This window comes from Trachinotus anak, unplaced genomic scaffold (assembly GCF_046630095.1).
Source record: "Trachinotus anak isolate AG129_WGS33_773 ecotype Australia unplaced genomic scaffold, CSIRO_AGI_Tana_v1 ptg000007l, whole genome shotgun sequence".
Classification (NCBI taxonomy): Eukaryota; Metazoa; Chordata; class Actinopteri; order Carangiformes; family Carangidae; genus Trachinotus; species Trachinotus anak.
Window position 1 is genome coordinate 11366728 of NW_027273858.1, and position 24965 is coordinate 11391692.

Below are 24965 nucleotides of genomic sequence, written 5' to 3' on the forward strand. Positions count from 1 at the left end.
ACTGACATTTGATCTTACCACAAATTTGACTCAGTCCCTATGCCAGATTTCTGGACCAGTTATTTACAGTATGACATGTGAGAGTTATGAAATGCCTTTGTTTGCCTTTTTTTTCTATTACTTTCTATTATTTTGTTAAGCAAAAATTCTTTTTTCATATTGCATTGTTTTTTCGTGGTGTTAAAACTGATTTTACGATGTTGTGAGCTTCATAAACACACAGTCAGATTGGTTAACCATTATTTTAACCATGTATTAGATACTCTAAGTGAGTAGTTTTGACTGACTTTATGTGACTTAATGTATTATTACATTATAAATATATTATATTTCAGTGTGTTTTTCAGTGTCATTTATGATCTCATGCCAAAAGTTTAGTTTCATACATTATTGCAGTTTCATTACTTCCAGCTAGTAGTGTTCATACAGTGTTCCTGGCTTCTGTTGACCTGCCTTTGTACACTGTCCCAGTGATGGTCTTACCACATATCTTGGCTGACCCACAAGCCCTTGCCTGCCAATTTGCATAAATCACAGTCTAGATCTGACAGTTACTAGGCAGCACAGGCGGGGAGGTGCCCAGCCCCCGTGCAGAAACCAGGCCACCAACCCACAGAATGGGAAGCCTGCCTGCCAGAGTGACAAATGTGTCCGGTGCCCGCTAACTGCCTCCTCTTGTGTGAATGGTGTGTGTGGGTACGCCCCTGTATGACATGACAAATAAAGGGTAAAAGGTGCTCCAGGGCTCAAAACAAAGCAACTTGACAAATAATATATCTGTAAGTGTGGCCTTAATATAGTGAAATCAACCTGGTTTTTGCGTATATACAGTGATGTAATCCACCATTTTCTGAGCTTCACTCTGGCATCATAAACACAGCCTAAATATACAGTAGAGAGTGAACTTGGACAGTGAAGGATGCAACCTGTGTGAGGTGCTGTGAGAGCGTCCATCCCACTAAACCCTCTGAGATATGGCAGTGACCCAAGGAAAGGGTGATACCTCCATTAATCTGCCTGTAAAAGCACCTACGTGCCATCATAAAGACTGAAGACAGCGAGATGAGGTAATTAGAAGAGCGCCGGTTAAACCTCAAACAGATGTAAAATGATGTAAATATGTATTTTATGTTTGTTTTGTGTATTAATTTGAGATACGTTTCTGTCTCCCCACGACTCCACACGAGTCTGATGTTTTCATCTGCCACCATTTTTCATCTCTTCAGTGGAGGGGAAGCTTGAGTGACATTTCAGTCCTACGCTTCATGTACGTCATGATTTATAAGTTTCCATTGCACTTAGTTGCATGTTGTTTTTATAGCTGCGCTAAGACTTTGAGAACCACTTCTTTATGGACCCGGCTTTGTGCACTGGAGCATTGTGATAATGAAAAAGGGCATTTCCCCAACTGTTGAAACAAAGTTGGCAATACTGTATCCTTAAGCTCTTCCTCATTTGGAACCAGGGAGCTGCAGTGAGCTGAAAATCATCCACAATGACACCTGAGTGGGTCAGTTATTATCACTGGCTGTGCTTACAAACAATGTGTTTGTTGTGTATAGCGCACAGTTTGGTTGCGACAGCTGTGATTTCATTTTAATGAAGAACTGTCTTTAAAACGATGGACACAGATGACTCTCATCAGGTCAGTTCAGCTACGGTTTGGTAATGATACTTGTCTATGATACTTGATTTGAAAATGTCAGGTGGAGCTAAAGGACCATGTTGGCGAGTTTAATGAGTTTAATGAGTTTCTAAGTGCTTAAGTAGCCACATTCGGAGACACCACGGGGCTCGAGATGGGTCTCACTCGTCTCTCTAATTAGATATGAGCAGAGGCTTACTGTACTGTGAGGCCAATCTAAAGTGACAGTCAGAAAACAACATGGCGGGGATTGAGGGGATGAAAGATGGAAGTCAACCGGAGCGTGACAGACCAGTCATTTCCCAGAGTACAGCACTGACACTCATGTCTGCTTCTCTCAGTGAGTGTTAGGCCCAAAAAAATAACACTATAACAGTGATTTGCAGCAGTTATTTTAATCACAAAGCCATGGATTATACATCGATGGATACATCAACTAAACAGAAAAAGAAGCAGTGACAGGAAGTCCGCCAGTAAAGGTCTTAATAACGAAGGGGGCCACTGTGATTTTCCATGCAAGTCCTGCTTACACTCTGCTACACAAGATGCCTGTGGTCTTGCGCTATGCTGTGATGATAAAGTGTGCCCAGCACTGAAATTGCAGCTGTTTACACATCCCCTACTGAGGACCACTCTCATTGCAACACCCAGCCCCTGAGTTACATAATGCTACGTATGTGCATGTGGGTCTTATGTGAGAAAGAAAAGAAGGTAGATGGAGGGGGTGAGAGGGAGGGGGGGTATCTACACACTGCTCAAGCTGTGTGCTCAGGCTGAATGATGATACAATTACACATATCCTCCACTTTTTACTGTTGTTTTGGTTGCGGATTAACATGCCAGACATGAGCCGTGCATAGGCAAACACAGCTGTTCATCCTGGCGATAAATGGAGGTGCTCTGCCACCTCTTACACATCGTACAGCTCCGCCAGTGTGTGTGTAGTGCAAGCGTATAATCGTTGTCTTTCTGAGGATATGTTTCTGCCCAATCAGTCGTTCTAAATAATATCCGGACAGAAGCATATTTTCCAAAAAGATGTTCATCTCCCTTCAGATGATGCTGTATACCAATCAGGATTCAGATGGAAACGTTTAGTTGTGGTCTGACAAAAAAAAACCTGCACTTCAAAAGCACTTTTGATGTTTCCCCTCTGTTTTTCCAGGCCACTCATGCATCAGTAGTTTTGTGAAAAACACAGACTCTGAGACAATATTAGAAACAATGCCTGCAGGCGGTTCTTTGAAGCTGAACGCCAGAGCCAGTCGGCCAGTCAGCCCATTGATAGCGTGCTACTCTCCCCGCTAGTTTGTATGATGCTGGTCTTCAGCCAGGCTAGAGGGAATACAAAACAGCTTTTTTTTTCTCCAACCTATGTCAGAAGTGATGTTAAATCTTAATATTGTGGTCTGGGCTTCAATAGAAGCCAGAGAAAATCTCGCTGTCATTTGCTCAACAGAGCATGTAACATTTGGCGTAAAGCAACCGAAGTAGCTCATAATGCTCATCTCATGTTAATGTAACCAAAGTCAAAGAGTATCCTGGTGCCTTTAGTCTTCTGAAGTATGAAGTAAGTATTCACGATGGCACGGGTTCACATTCAAGATCATGCTTGCTCTTCTCTTCAGTGCACTAAAATACTGAAGAAAGCAGTTCTGTCCCTAGAAGCCCAAAGCAGTAATAGTCTACCATTCAGTGACTAATGTCGCCCTGGCAGTGAACATAAACTCCATCGTGGCAGTACCACACTCACAATGTAATTTCTTTTCATTTTATTTAATCAGGTTTTATGTTAAGTCTTTGCATCAGATGTCTTGGATTGTGGGTTGAACCTCACTGGGAACAAACATCACCGCTGGGACGCTAATCATAGCTGTTGCTCTTGGAATAGCTGTGCCAGCAGGCATGAAATCATGCATACGTTACAGTAGCCATTAGGGATTACCTAGGTGTTCTACTTCCCCGGCAAATACACAGAGGGAAGTACTTAAAGTAATTGTTCCTCTTGAAATGAATGATGATGAGCCCTGTATTGATATATAAGACAGATAATGGTCTACTGCTGTCTTATATGAATATGATGCTACAGAGCAAGAGCCTGGTAGTGTGTGTTAGTCATATATCACATGCTGTAATTATATTTACAATTATAGATATGACTAAAGGGCTTTCAGACTACCAAAGCAAGATGATTGTACTCACAAAATTCACAATCTCTGATTTAGAAATGCAGACTGTTTCTAAGGAAAAGACAGGTGAGTCTTGACGTCAAGAGCCCTACATAGCATCATTAAACCAACGAATGAGCATTTCCCTGTTAACTTTCCTGGACTGCTTTCTTCCTGGTATCCATATTTCATTAGCACTTCTCACCATTCATCCCCTTCTCTTCTATCCCGGCTCTTTTTCGTGCCAGTGCAGTTGACTGCACAACAGGGAGCAGCTTATATTCTGGGTTCCTCTTAATTATTAATGGGCTTCTCAACACGTAGTCTAATCCATCTACACAACTTGAAATACTGACACAGGGAGAAATCACTCTTTCTGAGGTGTAACTTTCCTTATGAGATTAGGAGCTGACCCAATTTCACCTGGTTTTGCAGTGAATACAGGAACATTTGGAATTATGATGATAGGCTGACAGTAAAGTCAGTTAAAAATCATGTAATATTTATTGTAGAGCTACATTTTCTTCAGGTTCATCCATTTCACATCAGGTTATTATGTAAAAAATTAAAATGTAAATTCTCTACTTGGATGCACAGTAATCACTGTTGACGTCTTTGGTGGAGCTGTGACGGACATGGGCATATGAAATGGATTTGTGGGTCTTGAGTGAAAGCACTTAACTGAACGCTGAGGTTCATGAATGATGAGGGGTTTCATGTCTACTAATATTAACTATATGGCATGTTTTACAATACAGTTGACTTTATTTGCAGGTATTTGATCACAAAGCCAAGTATTAGACAAATGACGGTGGCATGAGATGAAAATTTAAGGAATCAATCAACAAAATGAGCAGGAATCTATCAACACCTGGGGAGCTTTAAGGTCTGTTCTCAGTGTCATGGCAAACCATTTAAAAGTTGTTGACGTATTTCAATCTGGACCAAAGAGGTGGTCCTTGTGTCAGATCAGGTTTGTGATCCCTGGAGCCACGTTGTTAGCATGGTATGACACATGAAAAGATAGATATTCTGCACAGCATTTAGCATCTGTGCTCTTGAAAAACACATGAATTTCAAAACAGTAATGTTTTACAAATTAACCGCTGAGATACTGCTGTGATACTGGCTAAATCATATTGTCCACAAGCGCTCAACTGCCGCCCACGGTGTTGACTAGTGGCTTTAGTAGTCGACGAGTGCTTCTGCTGAGACAGTGCAGGACATACTGTGTTCTGATGGGGTCTCCAACACAGCCTCTGACAGAGGTAAGGTCAGACCCTATTGATTTTTAACACTGCTCAATAAGACAGCAGGCTGCTCAGTGCAAAAGATACCACCATAGAGCCAGTGTAAAGAAACATGGCCTCAGCTCAGTTACACTGGCTGCTACATCCATTTCATGTAGGTGTACAATAATGAAAAAGCAATACAGGGGATCTCTATATGATTGGCTTTCCACCTGGATGCTTTTATCCATTTTATCTCTCAGATCAGCAATCACCTTGAAGAAGAAAGGCAGCAGAAATAAGGGAGGCTTCCATCACAGCATCATGCACTACAGAAGAACAGCCAGGGCTACAGCCTTTGTGTGCTGTACAGTATAGGTGGGAGGGAAAGTGGGGCACGGGGTCTTTAATGTGCAGGGTGGTATTATATATCCTTTTAATCATGCTCCCCCACCCAGCAGCAGTTTAGGATGAGAGTGACAGAGAGCCAACACAAAGCTAATTCCGCCCCTGTCACATCCGATCGTCTCTTACCTCGCAAATGAGCAGCAGTAATGACACTCGCCTGATGGCCCATGCTCATGCACATTTGCAGGGGTAATGTTTGATAGAAATCAATCCGTGATAATATGGTGGATGGGAGCACTGAGGTGATTTTCCAGAGATGGGTTTTGTCTAGTGTGAATGGTTCGGGCTCTGGGGATGTCTCTTAAGGCTTCCAAATCAGCAAACCAAGCAAGTTTTTTACCTATAACCTTTCAATACACATTAGAAAGATTATGGTGTTTTTGCCTCATGTTGTTTAGTACTGCTTGTTATGATTGTCATTAGAATTGGTCTTTGTCATTTTACATTTATGTCATTGCAAAAAAGAACTCTTTTTAAAACAAAAAAAAACTAAATTGAAATCTTACTGATGATCTTGCATTGTCTTTTAAATAAAGGGGCCCACTGAGCCATTAAAGTAAAGCTATAAAACTAACACAAAATAGGACACAAATATCCCATTAGTTTGAGTCAGCAAATACAGGAATGTTTAACAGTATTATTGCAGCAGTAACAGGAACAGATTCACACTCACTATTTACTACCACAGACAAACAGCAAGTTCCTGCAGGAAAAGTTTACCATAGTGAGGCTGGCAGCCAGGGGTTGAAGAAAAGAGAACTGTAAATGTTTAGAAGCAATAAAAACCACAGATCCCTCTCAAGACTCCTATGGGTTAAAACATAACACATTAAAACACTAATTAATTTCAGGAAGGCTTCTACATTATTTACTGTCACTTTTTCTACAGATAAATATTTGGTTTAATATTCTCTTGTGCTCAGCAAGCGTCTTGCTGTTTGAGAAAAAATAACATTCTAGATCATGGATTAACACAAAATGTACCAGTGATGAGATCACTCAAACAGCAATAACAAGATATATTACATTTTAATTACTTGGGCAAGAGTTAAAAGACTAGTGAGTAAATTGAGAGTCTCAAACTTAAACAGGGAACATCAATTATCCAACTATGACCTGATATAATGATGACGACTAACTTGGCTTTCTCATTCATAGCTCCATGTCCTGTATGTGGGGATATGTTGGGAGTCACTAACAACACCATGAATTATACATCTCTCCAGCGACAGAACATATTATGGGATCTGAGAGGCAATATGAGCAAATCTCCCTTTTTATTCATGCCAGTACTGTTTAATGAATCACTGGGAGATTGCTCTCACTGTTGCCATTAATCAGAGCTTCTCTGCTGCTGATTGAAGAGGGTAATATGAACAGGAATACCAATGAGTGGGGGAATGTGCAAGGGCTGAAAAATGGCAGAATAACTCAGCCAATACAGACAGGCAAGTGCTGTGTGAAGTCCAAACACAACCTTGTCCCGTCCTCATAAGGAATACAGTCCATTACGATTTTACCGCGTTTTCCGATGATATAGAGTGACTATATCAAACTAGTGTGCACCCACAAGACACTGAGACAATTTGCTTTTAGACTGCTATTGGAAAACCATGTACCACAGTCATATTGGTACTTTGGAAGCTGCATGATGCTACGTTAAGTCCCAAACACAAATTTGTTTCATTGATTGAAGAAAACTGGCCTAGACTTGTGCTCGAGGGAGCATTTTGTTCATAAATTGAATCTATAAATTTGTCCATATAAGGTTAATGTCTCTAGAATAAGGATAAGTTAGACACCGTTTGGGTTGTGGGATGTCATTTCTCTTTGCTTTTCATATTTTGTTTCTTTTTGCATCCCCACTGGATTCACATAAATGTCATTTTAAAGCCCTTGTACGTGACTATAATTGACATTTGAAGAGTGGGGTGAAGGTGAAGGTGATTAGATTTCTCAAATGGAAATAGGGGACATTTCTAGTTCTGCGGTCAATATATCACGTGTTCTGTATTGTAAGGATTCGGGATGCACATTGTCTCATACTTTTGAGACCCAATTCAATGCAAATCCATGAGAGATCGATACTACAGGGAAGACTCTTAAACAGAGCGATTTGTATGAGATAGAAGCTAAAACTCCTGTTCTCCCTCAACCTGACTGCCATATTAGGCTCCACAACTCAAACAGAGAGCGCACGCTTCTCATTGTGGTCCTGACTCATGACCAATGCATCTCGGCCAATTATTATGTTATTTGTGCTATTTTTTTACGTGAAGCTTAAACAGTGGGAGCAAAAAAATACAACTGAGGGGGCCAAGCCTTCTTAAAACCCAACTGGTCGCTGGCGACAAATTTAAAGCTTGGCAAAGCAGCATAGCAACTGGCATATATAAATGCTTATACTTCTGTTAATATTGAGATGCTGTGCATCGTTAGCTTAAACTGTTTCTCTGCAATTCAACTGTTCAGTTCATTTTACAGAAACCATCTGTACAAAAGTATGTATAAAGTAAGTATAAATCAGCAAGAAGATGAAACACTAACCCCCCCTACCTTTGAAGCGTTCTAAACTCTGATTGTCTGTCTCGATTTTTTATATTCCTTTAGTCGACTAAGGATTCTTTTGATCTGTGGACCCTTATGGATCTGATCAGATCAAAAGAATCAAAATGGTTTCTCATAAAAGTATTCCAGTTTGTGAATATTGCCATGTAAAGTTCACTGCAGACAGTCAGGCGACTTCTTCTTATTTACTTCAATTTCCGCCTGAGGGGCTTTTTTATATACAGTCTGTGCTTAGGATACGTTTGTTTTTGTTACTTTACTGCCCAGTTATAACTCCTCCCTTACAAATGAGCCAGCTAACATTTCTCAGCCTAGAGACAACGAAAAAGAAAAATCTGATTGGATAAGTCTATTTTGATGGTTTTAGCTTCAGCCCCCTCTGTTAGCCAAGACAAACGCAGTGCTTGATGCCTGCCTGTCCGCTCTGCTACGCATCTTTCTCTCCGCTCTGTTATCATACTCCGCCATTTTTTTTCTTTTCCTTTTTGCTGTGAGAAACATCGTTCTAAAGTTCAATTCATTAAGCATGTTTAGGATATATAAATTATATTATTACTTTTCGTGCAGAATTCTTTAATAATCGCTTTTATATGAATCGCCGCAACCAAATTTAGCTCGTGTACACATTGAGACTATGAACTGCAGAGCTGCTAGGGGGCGTTATGTTAATAAAACAAATTTTGCTTATTACAGATTGCTACTGTTCTGAGATAGTAACGGCTAACATGGCAGCAATCAAACACTTTTTCCTCATTAAATGTAGAAGTTGTATTCACAATAACAGCCACCAAAAATGTGATCTGGCCCAGGAAAACAGGGAAATCTAATCATCCTAGGATGAGATATTTAAAGGAATAATTGGAAAATGCACTAATTTGCTCTCTTGCCATCAGTCTGTTAAAAATAAAGCTAAACCCAGTCTATCAACTTCACTTATAAAAACCAAGAAAACATTACACCTCACATTGTGGTTTGATTATGTCCTTGGTTATTTCTTGTCAGTGTTTTAGACTTTAAGAGGTGCTGGTAGGTGGATGTTCTCACCTTTGAAGAGTCTTTGTGCTAAGCCAAGGTAGTCGGCTGCTAGCTGTAGCTTTATATTTAGCATACAGGCTTTGGGGGGGGGTATCGATCTTCTCATCTAAGTCTCGGCAAGAACGTGAATAAGGAGCTAATCATTACCAATATTATTAATATTATGTCAAGAACAAAGCAAATATATCTGCGTGACATTACAACTGCAGGGGAGTAATGTTGCATTTTACAGCATTTTGGTATAATTCAAATGAGCTAATTGATAGACCGTGATAAATTGCCCGGAAAATAATGTGCAAGTCATAGAACTGCAGACTGTATTTGCACAAACCTGACCATATCAAGCATATTTTCTCTAAAACCACAAGCAGATGCATACACTTCCTCATTGACTGCACACACACACACCTCCCAGTATGGAGAGTACAGCACAGTTATCAAACAGAGCATTCCATCATACTGTCACTCACAAAACACAGATCATCCTGCTGCCCTTTCTCATTACCGCACCCTCTCCATTCTCCCTCTCCTTTACCTCCCCCTCAGCCAAACCCTTTTTTCTCTCTCTCCTCCACCTTATTCCCCCGCTCCCTTTTCTTCCTGCTGTACAGTCTATTCTTACATGCCAACAAAAATGAACAGGATTCCTCAGGACGTAGGTGGCTTGGTGGGGAGGCAGGTGGAGTGACATGCTTTTACACCAGTCTGATGTCCTCTGAGCCTCAGACAGCATGTTCGCAGTCTGAAAAAAAGGGCCACAGAGTGGATTCAATACGCCTCTCATGATTGAAACCGAGAAGTGATTTTTCACATGTGCACACAGGTTGGAGTGCCAGAATTAGACAGCAGGTATCATTTTTTCACCTGTGCCTGAACCTGTGAAAATGGATTGATGGAAAATACCATTGTTGCATTTTGGGGACTATACAGTGTATCCATGAGAGCTCTGTCTGTTTGGGCAGATGTAGTTTGCTGCAGTCTCTGCAGGTTTTTTCCCCTTCTGCCACCTCCAAAGAGGGATAAATGACAAAACCATGTCAGGCTGGTGATGCAAAGAGGATAATTAGGATTCACGAAACACAGTTTGTCCTCAAAAGCAAATCACCTCCCTGGTGCTCAGGTGCTACCAAGGCACAGATCATTTTATATATCAGCACCTAGCAACTGGCAGATGGAGTGAACTTAGTGCAGGCTGCCAAAGCTGATAGGACACTGCAGGACTGCAAAATGAGCTGTGATGATTCCCCTGCTGAGGCCAACAAGAGAGACATACCTCATTAAGATGCATAGCATCCTCAAATGCACAGCCACACTTTACAGCACCAAGTTGCCCCTTTGCAAAAATGTTCACAGTGCCACTGAAAACATACAGTTTGTAGCTGATGAATGCAAAACAAACACCGGCCAGCTTGGTGATTATAAACACGAATTTAGTAGAGCATCAAATATAAGAGAAATATAAACTAAATTTTCTGTATAATATGTAGTTCAGAGCCACATTGATACACATAAATGGACTTGTATACACACTATCATGACAGGCTAGACCATTATCTTTGACATCTATTCCAACTATTGATATCTGCATGGACGTGCTGGCAAAAACACACTGTGATTCATCAGGTATTCTGTCCATTTTCTCCATATAATACCAGAACTCAACCCTTTCTGCATGGGGAGAGACAGGCCATTAAAATTGCACCTGTTGTGAGTGCATAAACATGTGTTCCTCATAACCATCTATCATAAACCTGACGGCAAAAACACCTTTGTTGTACAAGCAGGCAGAGGCATATTCTCATTACAAAACTCCTACCTGCCCTAAAGGCAAGCAGAGGTGAATGTAGTCCTTTATCTGGCTTTATTTGGTATGTATGGGGGTCCCTAGAGGCCCTTCACACAGACTCCTGATGCTGAGACCACATCTACTGTGCAGTGCACCTTGCAAACATGCCAGCACACATCACATTTGCTTTGTAAGCTCAACCTCATGCATCACCGTCTTAGCATTGTCCACTCGCTTATCTCGTATCTCCTCTCAACCCTTTTGCTTATCGCCCATCACATCACCAACCCATCATTTCTGTCCCCCTCGGTTTATTTGTTCACATTACTCTCTAAATAATATCCTTTTTATTGCATTACCCTGTCATCCTGCTGTCCTGTTATAACGAAAACACAGGAGGAGCATGTAGAGGGAAACCAATGTCACTCGTGCAACAACTGAAACACATGAGGGCCATAAGATAAGGAATGGCAGCAAGAAAAATGAGTGAGAGACACTGAAAACAGGGGCTGCAAGAAGAGAAAGAGGAAGAGAGACAAAGACAGAGAGGCAGAGGCTCCTGGGACAGATCGACAGGGCTGTGGAGAGAGGAGCTTAATTTCCCAACACCATCTGTTACCAGTCCCTGGGTTGAAAGCTCCACTTATGTCAAACCTCCCACAACCACACACCAGTAGAGCACCGCAGAGCCTTGAAAGGCCCCTATTGCTTTTTCCTTGTCTGTCCCCTGCACCTTTTTCTGCTATGCAAGAGTCACCCACCCACCCTCATCCTCTACAGTGGCACTATAGCACACACTTTAGCGGACATAAATGAATCTGTCTGCTCTTTTCTGGGTCATAGTGGGCTTATAATTCTGTTGAGGAAGAAATAAAGTATATTTATGTGGGCACCAACGTGCTCTGTAGGAAAAATAGTTTTCCTTTACAATATTTACACCAGTTCACCGTCCACTTAACCAACAGGCTCTCGATACATAAACTCCCACTCCTGTTGTGTTGGACTTCAAATTATCTTGATAAATTGTCAGTGTTTAATCTTGGGCAGGTGGCATCAATTGAAGCAAAGACCACAGGGGATGCTGGGTATATATAGTTCTTTCTACTGGGAAAGAAGAGCCCACGACTCAAAATGTGTCAATCGAAGTGCCTCCAAGCTACTCTTTTTCCCTTTTTTTTCCTGGTGGTGAAGGCACTGAAGACTCTGGTACAGAACTGTCTGGCCTATATTCAAGTTTGTAAAGGCATGAAAAAAAAAGTCAAATTGCAGGGTTGAAGACAATTATATGTAATATGTATAAAATAGAGCTCGAGTACGGTTTCTAATGTGCTGTTGCAGTAAGTTGGGCAGCACTTTAGAGTGTTACCTGGAAGAAAGTGAAGGTCATTGGAGGTCGAAAGTTACCATTTATAACATTTCAGTGCAAATATTTTTCACATTGCACGCTGCTGCTATTCATAATTAGTAACACGTGCGCCGTGTCATCCATTGACATCTCTGCTCTCCTCTTTAGATTTTTATAAAAAGACATTTTTCTCCTGCTTTGTAACCACTAACAAAAAATTCCACCCGGTTGCTGCTCCTGCATACACAACATGAGGAAACGTTGATATCCATAAAAGACTGAGAGACATTGGGAGGCAGGCGTGAGGTGGGGGGTAAGGGGGGGGGGGGGGGTTACCCTGAGGACAGACCATTCCCTGGCATTTTAATCACTTCATTTACACACTCTCTCAGGGTATTTCTATGCAAATTATCTGAAAAGGTCACGCTGCAAAGAGGGATATCTATTCTGTTCCAAATGGTGTTTATAAACAGGGAAAAAGCAAAAGTCCACACACAGGCAGGTTTATCTGCATATAAGTACAATTTAGTCACCAGGGGCTTCGCTTTTAGGATTAATTAGTGGTGAATACTTTATCCAACAGGTAAATACTTAAAGCAATGGCCCCAGTGTATTTAACTTATTACATATTTTCTTCAATGAAGGGAGTCCTCCTGTGGCCATTTGTATTACTACAGATAAGCAAAGCAAATTTAGCAATTTGAAAACTAACACTAATGCATTTGCAAATTCTAACTGGTCCACGAGTAAGAAAAAGCTACCAATAAATTAATTAAAATTAAGATGATCATGTATAAAACAAAAATGTGATTCAGTATGTTATGAGGATGTCTTAAAAAAAAAAAATTATAGAGCTATATCAGTAAGTCATTTATTTTGACAGTACCAAACCCTTTCTAAGTAGCACAGAGGACAGCTGAGAACAGGACCAGTTATCTATTTGATTTGAAGTAATGTCATTGCAAAACCACTGGATGTCACTATCAACAAACTTCAAGTCAATGCAGTTTGAGTTTAATATGAAGCAAAACCAAATTGAGTGAATATTGAGTAATGTGTATTGAAAAAGATCACCCCAGAAATCCTAGAAATTCAGTATAACAAAGCCATGTAAGCTTCTTATGGATAGTGATCATTGGGCAGCCTCCAAAAAAAGTCACATTAGGTAGCGAATCCTGGCTGCAAACACTCGTGTAAACACAAACAGGTAGTCAGACTTTCACAGAGACTCCCAAACGCCTGACCTATTTTACAGTCATGTGACTAAGCAGATGAGTTAAACTCAATCGGGACACCAGAAAATAAATAAATAAACCAAACGACCAAACAATTTTTTTCCAAATTTTATTTGATGACAATATACAAGAACATGTTGAGCACGAAGACCATCCCTGGCTGTCCGGGCTCACTGTTGGGAGAGAACAGTAAAATTAGTACAAGGGCCAACTTCATTTCTACAACAAAACAAGGTGAGTAATCAAAAATTGAGTGCAAATTAAGACAGCAAATCATGACAAAGTAGTCTTAGGTGAGAAAAAAAAACAATCCCCAACACCATAGTTAAAAACTTCATATACAGTATAGATATATATGTAAATATTAAAACACACAATTATGACTTGAGTTTAAGGACATTTCAGTAAGAAAATTCACACATTGACAGGCTTTTAGTTTAGCTGCCCCACACTCACACTTAGAAAAACACTAAGATCCACATGCTATACTCAAGTTCTGCTTCTATTAACTAGAAATCTGAAGCAATGTCAAAGCACTTGTCTATTTTGCCACAGGGCAAACCTCAGATATTATTATAGCAGAGACAGAGGTAAAGCAGGACTGGGACAGAGGGGAAACCTATGAAACAACATGGGAAAGAGGGAAAAACACTAAAGGAAAACTGCAGGGGAAAGTAGGGTGTGACATGCACGGCACAACTCAGGTCTATCAGCTTTTGATGTGCAACACAATGGCACACCATGCTTGTTCTGCTTTTATACCTGCAGACTGACACTTCATTTCTGCAAAAGAAATCCATGGGAAGCAAAATCAAGAACAAAAGATGGAACAAAATAATGTTAACATGTTGAAAATTGAAACATGGAATAGAAAAGATCTCTGAATGGATTTTTAGTGTTTGTACTCCAGATTATGTAGCAAATTCAGAACCAAGCCAATGAAAACCACAATAGACATGTCTGAACAGCATCAATATTTTAACAAGCCAGTTGTGCTGTAGCCGTTACAGATCAGAACTCTCAGGTATTACAGCCCAACTGGGTTTTCTTATTCAGAGACCTATTTCAGGTGACTTCGGGTCAATGACTGGTGCCACAGAGGGCACAGGGGTATGCAGGGTTTTAAGTGAAACAAAACTACACCAGGAAAATTTCAGATTAGTACTGAATTTTTAAGTACTTCACTTTATAAACTGTAGGATCTCCTCACACTGCAATTAGGTTTCTAAAACAGGGTCCACAGCACTATTAGTTTTCAGATTAAACTAATAATCATTAGTATTAGGAGTAGGAGTAGGAATGGCCAGGTCAGTATTAACTAGTGGGTCACATCATTTTATATTGGATGCATTATGTACATCCAAGGGGGGAAAGCAGTTAGGCTTTGGCTCTCAGATGATGGGTGAGGGTGTAAGGGGAGGAGTTAGCTAATATCTATCACTCCTGGATTATCTGCACACTGCAGTTAGTCTACGTTTGAACATTTACCTTCTACAGTTCCCGAAGAACATTTGATACGATTGGAAAGATGACAAAGGAAATTAAAACAGTAAATATTGTGAAAAACAAAGATTAGCAGGATCGGAACAGAATTGGTGTGCAATGAAAATCAAGAAAGAATCAAGGGTACTGAATTTAACAATGTCTACCCTAACTTTTCTGTCGTCTTTGCTTGGATTAAGAAAGACACTTTCTATTTCCCTATGGCATATTATCATCACAGGAATACTTATGTCAATTTTGTGCAAGACTGCAAATGTGGTCAGGGACTGTTTGTTTGGCAGAAAGTATAAAAAAAACAGTAACTATACCTTTTTGCCAGCAGCGCCCACACTGGCCTTCTTGATGCCTCTTACTTTCTTCATTCTGTTCTTGCGTTCCTTGCGCTGTTTCCTTGAGGTCTTCTTTTTCTCATAGAGACCATGCTAAGGAACACAAACAAAAAATTTATGTTACCACACTATGTTGAGAACTTAATCATAACTTAGCGATACTGATCATGTTCTCACAACCATCACCCACATTGATTTTGTTAATATTGCCAACCCATTATGATTATATGTGACATTTATGTGCTCTAAGTATGCATAAATGCAACAATGTTACAGGATTTTTTTTTTTTGAGTGGGGGTCTATCTAATATGGTCCTTGACTGAGTTATTTTAGATATTTAAAAAATTACAAAAATAACTACAACTGTGCATATATCTACCTTAATTCAAAAGTTAAACTAAACCACCTCCAAATTAATGGAGACAACATAGCTGCTTTAATTTTACCCACCAACAGTGGCTGGTTGATTTAATTATTGATAATCAACTTGCATTTCATTGGTACTTCTCACACCTTAACACCCTTCAACTGTACTTGTCATTCAGCACTTAACTGTTAAGTGGTGCTCTGCTGCCTCCAGCAAGCTACTTGATGTAAATTAAAAGTGGGGTACAACTCTGCGGGGAGTTAAGAGCCTCCACAACACAAGCAAAGGCTGCCCACTCAATCCCACATGAGGGCCAGAACATAAGACAAGGCAGCTGCTTACTGTTGCAGAATTTATAAAGTGAGTGGGAAAATAAATGATGCCTTACGCACACAAACACCGCATTAAATGAAAGCACTCTTTCGATTAACAGCACATTAAATCTGTCTGTCCATAAATTATCAAAGCATTCATTTTGACACCTTGCAAATGGTTCAAAACTCACCCTGGCCAGTCTGTGCTTGGGCTCATTCTTCTTGGCATAGTCTAGGGAATCGTACACCATGGCAAAGCCTGTTGTCTTGCCGCCACCAAACTGAGTCCTGAAGCCAAAGACGAACACGACATCAGGAGTGGTCTTGTACATCTTGGCAAGTTTCTCCCTGATTTCAGTCTTGGGAACTGTGGCCTTGCCAGGATGCAGGACATCGACGACCTGCAGAGAGGACAGACATGTATTCAATGAGCGATGGAAGCTGCTGAAGACAAAACTAAATGTCGAGCAGGATATGAATCCTTACCATTTGCTTCCTCTGAAGCAGCCGGTTCGTCATGAACTTGCGGGTCCTGACTGTCACTGTGTCATTCTAAAGATGGAGGAAGAGGAAAAAGTCGTACTCAGTGTCACACTTTTTCAGAAATCATCTACCTAAGTTTAAAGTTTGGCTGCAGCTCCCAAAAAACTAGTGTATTGAGTGGCAAAATTACCTAAGGGCTGCTCAGCTATCTTGCTAGCTTACATACCCTGCTTACCTGGATACTTAAATGACTCCACAGCCACAATGCAGGCTGATGTTTTAAACAATAATCTGCCAGTTGATAAAGCCAAGTTATACCATAGTATTATAACAATATCCCTGTTGGCCTGAAGTGAGGGCCTGACTACGGCTGTCAGTGTAGTGTGTGCTAACATTAGCAGCTAGGCGCTGGGTCTCCACGTCTCTTCATTTGACCACTAATTCACGGCTACATACTTCAGATTTTATTTTTGAGCTGCCAAACAGGTAAAGGAAAATCTGCAGTGACTGAGAAGTCATAAAAAACACAGACTGGAAACTGCACACGCCGTCCCAGAGTGGTTAAACACTGTGTGTGAGAAACAGCACCGACAACAGTCAGGATAGCATCTGGACGATGCCGCTGAATTTCCTCTCATATAGTCTCCTACCGCAACAATATCGACATTTTATTACAAGGCAGACTTTAACGATCACTTAGTCTGCGGTAAATATGCGTCGATGGACGGATGGCCTCGATGATGAACGGATTTTACATGTAGTTTTTGCCACAAGACTCACCATCTTTACGCCGGCCTCGCTCAGGGACGTAGAAAAGGAGGAAGGACCAGCAGGCGGCCGGATTAATGCCTGCAGAGAATTTGGTCGGGCACCTACTTGTGTTGCCTGATGTAAAAACGTAAAAAATAAAAATAAAAATAAAAACTACGGGGAACGATTTATTTTTGTCTCAGTAAACAAATATAGTTCTAGTCCACCATGAAACTACTAACTTAAAAGTTCTGCTCTGTCTTGTAGATTGTTTGTAGACGGTCCAACATGTTAGTCTATTGATAATACGCGCGAAAAGAGCTTAATACAAAGACAAATATGCAACTGAAAACCATTAAAATGTCATTTTAAACTGAAATTTAAAACAGCATTTTAATGGTTCTTTAAGTTATATTTTGAAGAAATTTTAAATTTAAAATGACACATAAAGATGACATTGCACTGTTCTCATCATGGTTTCTCACAATTAGTGGTCTGCAATGTATATAGCGGCAAGGTTGGTAAACTTCCTCTCAAACTGTGTAATTTATATGGTAACATTTACATAAGTGAACATAACTGAAAAAAAAAAATAGTTTTTGTTCCCCCTCAGACACTCATTAGTAAACACAACTTCTCACCTCACAACTTGTACATTTGGAATAACACTATATGCTATATCTTATTCAAAAACAACATCTTTCCATGAAGATTATTTACTTTGTCTGCAGACAACACTGTTGCTGGGCCCTGAGCAATATCACATTCGAACTGTTCCAGATAAATAAAGCCTGCTTGTTGAAAAAAGCTGCTGGTGAGAAAGTGGTTTTGAAAAATAGTTTAGCTGCTACACATTTTATGGAAGCTTAAACTAATTTACTATTGAAGAAACTTCATGTTAACTCAATACCACTGACACGGAGCAAATCATTTTAGATGTCTATGGTTTGTTTTTAATTGAATTCAACGTCAAACCAATCAAGTGTAGAAGGTCTGGTGCTGAAGGTGGGTTAGTGTGTTCAGTGGACTTCTGTGCTGGACTTCTGGGGCTTTCTCACATGGAAATGGTTGTGATATGCTGGTTTTGTGTCTTTTGACTGACATCCACTCTGAAGGGCCCCAGGAATGCCAAAGACCCAGGAAGAGTCCTGCCCTGTGACACCAATAACAAGTCGTGAATATGGATCTTTCTCCTGGTCTGCTCTCAGCGCCAATGGCTCATGCACTTGAAGTACTTGTTAAGTTATCTTAGAATAAATGCTTGGAACAGGAGGAAACACCACCTTTCAAAACAGAAGGACAAGGATTTGTTTGACACATACCTTTATGGTAAGCTAAGCTAACTGCCTGCTGCCTCCAACTGCATATTTTCTGTGTACTGACATGAGAGTGGTATCAGATCTTCTCATCTGACTGAAAACAAACAAGTATAACAGGTCCTTATCATAAACAGAGGGTGAAGAAATTGGACCTATAACCTATTCACTTTGCACTTTTGGTGCACTTCTTTATTTGATTTTCTTGTACTCCTTAAATAGATGTTGTACTTATGCTTACTAGGACTAGTACTAGTTCCACTTATACTTATGCAGAGGTTTCCTACTGCACTGAAGCTTTAGTGATATCCCTCACTTGTAAGTCACTTTGAATAAAAGCATCTGCCAAATGAGTAAATGTAAATGTAAAATGTAAATATTTAGGGAAAGCTTGATGCTCCTCTTCCTCCACCAAATCATTAATTTAGTTCAGCTTTCACGTATTTATGAATAAAACACAAGAACTTTGAGGTGAAATCATGGCCAAGCACTGTTGGACTTGTAAATTATAAACCATAGAGTATACATAAAACTGACATTAGGCAAACACCAGGTGCGGTTCCTCTTATATCCACAGAGAGGCAGTATTTCAAGCGCCACAGTGATCTCTAGGGCACCACTGAGATAAATTTAATTAATAACAAAATGTAAAAAATGTACAAAAAACATACAAAACATATTTTATTTTGGATTGACTCATGGCCAGATCAACCTGTTGGGGTAGGGGGAACAGGGCCAAAATTTGCTGTTAAGCCCCTGTTGATCCCTAGCCCCTCCCCTCAGCTACCACTCTGTGTACATTGTTTATGCACCGTCACTTTTAAGCTCCCACTGAATATATGGTGCACAGCAGACTATAAATGGATATATATTTGATTAAACACCATTTAGCGTTTCGGAATATGCACCAGTTTCAAGTTAATAATAAAGGGCTTAAAACTAAATTTTGATACAATGCTTTTCTACAAGACAGCTGATTTTGCACTTAACTGGTGTAAATTCCCCTACAAATTTAAAATTAATCAAATTACAAAGACCAATTCACACGCAGTGAACCTGGGATGTCTTGAGGCTCCTTGGAGTCTGCAAATGGGAATCCAGGCATGGATGTATGTGAAGAAGTGGCTGTTCACAAAATCCTGTGGTTAACAAGTGGGAATTGTTTTCTAGGTTTAATTAGAAGGGGTGCATCAGTGTAGGCTTACAGAAAAGCTTTTGTTAGATTTGGTCAATAAGAAATGTAAAGAAATTCCTATCAGCAGAGCTCCAAAATGAAATTTTTCATTAACCTTCACCATCGTCAAAATATTGTTTTCAGGATAAAAGTTTTCAAGTCATTTGAAAATGACCTCTGACTGTGGGTCATAGGCTCTGCTAAACACCCAGAATCATGTACATGCATTACCTTTTTTCATAAAAAGCATTTACTAATACACATGCATTAGTCTGAAAGAGAGATATTAACAGTTAATGGCCTATGAAAACAGTGTCCTGTGAATGAGCAAATGAGTGGGAGAAATAACACAAAATGGCTACAAAGAGATTTTATTTTTAGGTTGTTAATGAGTACGTGTGATGTGACATTTGGAGAGCTCCACTCTGCACGGCATGAATCAGTGTTACTGAGGCTGAGAAATGCTTTGGTGAAAACAGGGTGAGCATACAGGAAAGACGTGTTAAATGATTCCATCCCTGTTTTCTGTCACTGTCAGAATAACTAAGCAACTACACAAGACAGACAATTAAAAACACAACATCTTATTTTCTTTGTTACGGAACTTTATTGATCTTGCAGCAACAGTGTGCACTGCCATTGGAGTTTCAATTAAAATAAAATTGTTTAAAATCAGAACAGAAAGTTACAGTAAGTCTGTTTCACATCTCTTCCATCACACAATGTTAAGCCCTCATTGTCAAACCAAACTGATTTGATATAAATTTGCATTCTGAATTATGATGCTGTAACAGAGAGAGATTTATCGCCAAAAATGTGCAATGCTTATTGGGTTCAAGCAACCCTTTGATGTATTTGTAACCAAACAGGGCCAGAGTTAATTTTAAAGCCAAAAAGGAAAAAAAAAATCTTTGATAAATATCATTTCAGCCATTCAGTGGTTCCAGTCACACAGAAAAACAAACTTCAATTCATGGATTTTGAATGAAAAACAGAGCTGCTACAATTAGCAGACAGGACTATGATGACTGGAGTTTAAAAAAAAAACTAGGACTAAATGAACATGTGGCACTCTTTTAACCACATCACCATCTGAACTTCAGAATCCCAAAATGACATTTATGCCATCACACTTTCAAACTTCACAGCTGCTTGAGGAAGGAAATTATGTAAAAAAAAAAAACAAAAAAAAAACAAAAACATAAAAAGTATTTGTTTTGCCTCAATTGCTAGGTACAATGTTACCTGTTCAGTGTTATAGTGAAAAAATAAACATCTGTCGGAAAGTACAAATTGATGACAAGGAACCTAGTTTTAGTTACTGCATTTCATGTAAAGTAAGGCATGGGCAGACATGACACATGAAGAGAATAAGGTAATGTAAAACGGATTAAGGACACTGGGGACAGATTTGTAGATTAAGGGACAGCATCTATCAAGCCTGATGCAAACAATGTTTTCTGGTTCCTTGACACATCTAAACAAATCCAAAGGCTTGACAGTGCTTATTCCCCAAACAAATACCCTCAATACTAAGAAACTGTATTTAAAAATAAAATGTGTATAAAAAATCTGGATTATTTTCAAGTTTTTTTTTTCAAAATCTTCTTGTATTTCACCTAAAAAAAAATGAACACTGGGATATTAACCATTTCCACGTTGTTGTAAATGATTATCTGGTCAGGATAATGAAAAACACCTGACAGATGTTGCCAAGTATTACCTCCTTTCTTACATGTATCAAATTATGAACACAAAGATCTTGCCAGCACAACAAAACCAGTTAAGTCAATGTAGGTTTTCAAGGTGTTTCCACTTTTCTTGGCAGAAAAGAAATGTGTAAATTAAATTCATAGCAAGATCAGCAATAGTGTTGAACCAAATGGTTTGATATTGTTGCACTGAAATTCAATTTCAAATGAAAAGCTTGTCTACAGTCACCGGATTTACAATTAGTTTTACATAATGGTGGGAAATACAATCATTTGATGATAATGAAACAATTAAGTCACGGCCTTAAATTCTTTTTGAAAAAAATGATTTCCCCTGAAAACTGGAAACTCACACAGGCCTGTGTTGCTGATGGAAAGTAAAATCTTGGAATGGCATGAAATTATCACCTAATTGGAAAATAAAAACAACACAGCATCCCTTTACATAGCATCAGGGGAAATTAAACTGACCAAACAACCAATAATAGATTGTGGAGCTTTTCAAGTAGTTCCAAAAGAAAAAAAAAATCACTTAAATAACATGCTCACAAGGGCCTTCAAAACCAAAGACTGTGATGAATATCAAAACTTTTGACTGATTCTAAGGCCAGTACTGAAAATGACCACTTCCTCCATCAATTAACTTGGAATACTATCAGTTTTACAATGTGCTCTGTTAAAGATACTCACTCAAAAAGCTGTAAAATGAGCACTGCAATCTAATAATGGACAAAGTGTCTGGGTATTTCAAGGCCCGCTCCCTGTGTTGTGTGGTTGTTGATTTGTACAGCAGCTGGTAACCATGGAAATCTATTCAAATAAACCTAGCTTCCAGCGTTGACCACACTGTACCTGTATATATGATATATTGAATCCCCATGGTTTACACACATTACATCCAGCAGCGAAACAGAGAGCTAAAGAAGATGGCTGCCATGAGGGCTCACAACATTGGTTTCTACAAGCCAAGCCACTGGCACCTTGATGCCAGGTCATTTGCTTTTGCTGGTGTGGTTCCAGACAGTTAGATGTCCATTTCGAACTGCGCGTCATCACCTTGAAGACAAAAAAAAAAACAAAAAACAAAAAAAGAAGACAACAAGGTGTGAGAGAAACAGGCTGGGTTGTCGTTTTATTAAGATAATGGTTATTAAGAACTATACAGGGTGTGTGTGCCACATGTCTGAGCAAAGACAAACTAGTGACTATACCAGTAAAACAATTCCTTTTGCATGATTCCTTATGTTGTAAGTCTCACCGGTTGTGGGCTTGCCATCATGGTTGTTGATGTGGTTGTTGGCTTCATTCTTCTGGTTCTCAGTCAGGATGTTTTGGCTGGTCACCCCGGGGATGACAGGCAGGTGAGCTGGGGGAGTCTGGGCAATGGGAGAATTACGCCTGTCCAGTAGGAACTTGCGGTCATAGATGATCCGGGTTCCTACAACAAGACACGTAGTTTCAGTTACTCATGCTCCTACTGAAGAAATAAGGCTGGCCTTCATCCAGCCTTTCTACAAGCATCTTCCTGTCTTAAAACAATCATTATTTGCCCTGGTCTGGGCTTTGACATTGAAAATACATGTCCCTCTTGAGTTGGAAATCAAATTTCCAACCCAAATAGGGGCGAAAACACAAAAGAGAAAAAAAGCTAAATGTGAATCATATGAACATGAGACAATCAGCATGACTGTACTTGGTGGTTCGTGGTTCCTAAACTTTTTCTGTCAGGCACTTCTTAGGAAGCCCAAAAACTTCCCAAGTGTAAAATCATAAAATTTAAAGTTTTTTTTCTCATTAGGTTCTATATAGTGCTGAAGCAAAACACTGCTCAAACTGCCATACTAAGATGCAAGGTTCTCCTGGTATACTGACAGTGAGAGCAAGAACATCATAGTTTGAATTTGACTGACAAGCTGGATGAATGAGCTTCATGAGTTTTTCTTGTCTGTTGAAAACCTGTCGTGTGTTGTTTGTTTTCTGAGTAAATCTGGTTAACCCCAATCTGAAAGCTTTGTTGGCATCACAGAACTCTTTGTTTATTGATTGTTCCCAGATGAATTATTTCCACTGACCTTTTCCACAGCAGACATTTTGACTTTTCATGGCAGGAAAAGCACAGGTGGAATTCATAACATTATCAATGGCTCAGTTCCAGCAGTTAATGCAAAGCAACACCTGTGTCTGACAGATCAAAATGTCTGCTGTAAGTAAGGTCTTTTCAACGCAAGTTTCACTTCTGATTTTTTTTGTTTGGTTACGTGAATCTTCCTCTGTCATGAGAGGTGGTCTGGAACCACACAGATTCGCTTTAACTCGTGCTTGTTTGTTTCTCTATGTTATTGGCATTGTTCAGTGGATGATTTGTATAAACATGTTTCCGTCTATCTGCTCAGTCCTTTTGTTGATGACTGTCGCTGCTATTGTGTTTTAGTAAATATGTGATGTGCCAGAAGTGGCTCTATGGCACCAAAATACTATTTCCTGGCATTTTACAGCCAAAGCAGTCAATCAATTAATCTAAGGTTAATATAGCAAACAAAATGCCTTGACAGAAAGACCCCTGCACAGTTTCTGTAAAGATTAAAAGTATGTCAGCTAGACTCAGTGTCCTGCAGTGTTATGTGTATAGTATTCTTGTTAGATTTAATCTACTTCCTTATGTGGAAGGGTGTTATCCTTGTAATAAATCATGCATTGCACTTTGGCTTGTGCTCCAAACAAAATGAGACCTAACTAGCGTTCAGTATTTGCTTTAAGCTACAGTTTATATTATGTTACACTGGTGAGAATCCAAACATGTTCACCTTTAAATACATTAAATGCAATAAGCAACAATGCATTCATCAGAATCTCTGCGCTGCAAACCAACCAATCAGACAGCAGCTAGAGCGCCCGGGGGCGGGGCTAAGCTTTGTTTTTGTTTTGAACAGGATGACAAGGCAGCCTAGGCCACAGTGACAGCAACACAGAGGTTTGGCGAGAGCAAAAATACCACAATAAAAGCTAATTATCCTCCATTTGTTTTTTTTCAAAAATAAAAATATGATAAAGAAGACGGGATATCGCTTTACCTCCAGGAGTGGTAGAGAATAAAGTGCCTCCAGGGGTGGTACAATAGTCATGAGGTAGCTGCGTTGTGTCGTTGATCAACACCGTCCTGGTCGGGATGGCCCTGCTCTCGCTAAGCTGACGACTGGTCGACATTTTCTGAGCCGATTCGGTGACAAATCCAGCAGCTACAGGAAACTGGGGTGTTTATTTCCCGACGGACGGTGGATACCCGGGCCGTTCCCCTCTCTCTTTTATCTTCCCAAAAGCTTTCTTTCTCCTTTCGTCCTCCCAGCCGTCAGCACCGTCCCCTCCCTCAGCAAGGCAGGAAGCACGACAGGCTGCGGGCGGATATGAAGTCAGCGGTGCGGCGCGTCATCAGCCGCGGCTGCCAGCCTGCTGCCTATTGGCTACCTCTAAAAAGTCATTGTGTGGAAAGGATAAAACATTTATCTTATGAATGCCCATTTATAAGAGTATGCTGGAGAAAATTGGAGGAATATTTTACCAATTAAACGAACCTTACAGTTATTTTGGAAGACATGACTG

At 39.9% G+C, this 24965-nt stretch overlaps 2 protein-coding genes across 4 annotated transcripts; both read right to left on the reverse strand.

The window, feature by feature from the left end:
• Positions 1-13511: 13511 nt before the first annotated feature.
• On the reverse strand, positions 13512-17287 carry rps24 (ribosomal protein S24). 3 transcript variants are annotated; one of them, XM_071480490.1, is made up of 6 exons: positions 17197-17287; positions 16420-16485; positions 16125-16334; positions 15231-15344; positions 14182-14202; positions 13512-13592 (listed from the first exon to the last, which is right to left on the reverse strand). In XM_071480490.1, the coding sequence occupies exons 1-5, from the start codon at positions 17197-17199 to the stop codon at positions 14197-14199; spliced, it is 399 nt and encodes a 132-aa protein (XP_071336591.1). In that variant the 5' UTR covers positions 17200-17287; the 3' UTR covers positions 13512-13592; positions 14182-14196. The 3 variants fall into 3 exon arrangements, with proteins under 3 accessions (XP_071336591.1, XP_071336593.1, XP_071336592.1); XM_071480492.1 differs by lacking the exon at positions 14182-14202; XM_071480491.1 differs by lacking the exons at positions 13512-13592; positions 14182-14202 and having other exon boundaries at positions 15225-15344.
• Positions 17288-20240: 2953 nt separating this feature from the next.
• eif4ebp2 (eukaryotic translation initiation factor 4E binding protein 2) lies at positions 20241-24754 on the reverse strand. The gene is made up of 3 exons (XM_071480484.1): positions 24440-24754; positions 22627-22806; positions 20241-22424 (listed from the first exon to the last, which is right to left on the reverse strand). The coding sequence occupies exons 1-3, from the start codon at positions 24570-24572 to the stop codon at positions 22393-22395; spliced, it is 345 nt and encodes a 114-aa protein (XP_071336585.1). The 5' UTR covers positions 24573-24754; the 3' UTR covers positions 20241-22392.
• Between the last annotated feature and the right edge of the window lie 211 nt (positions 24755-24965).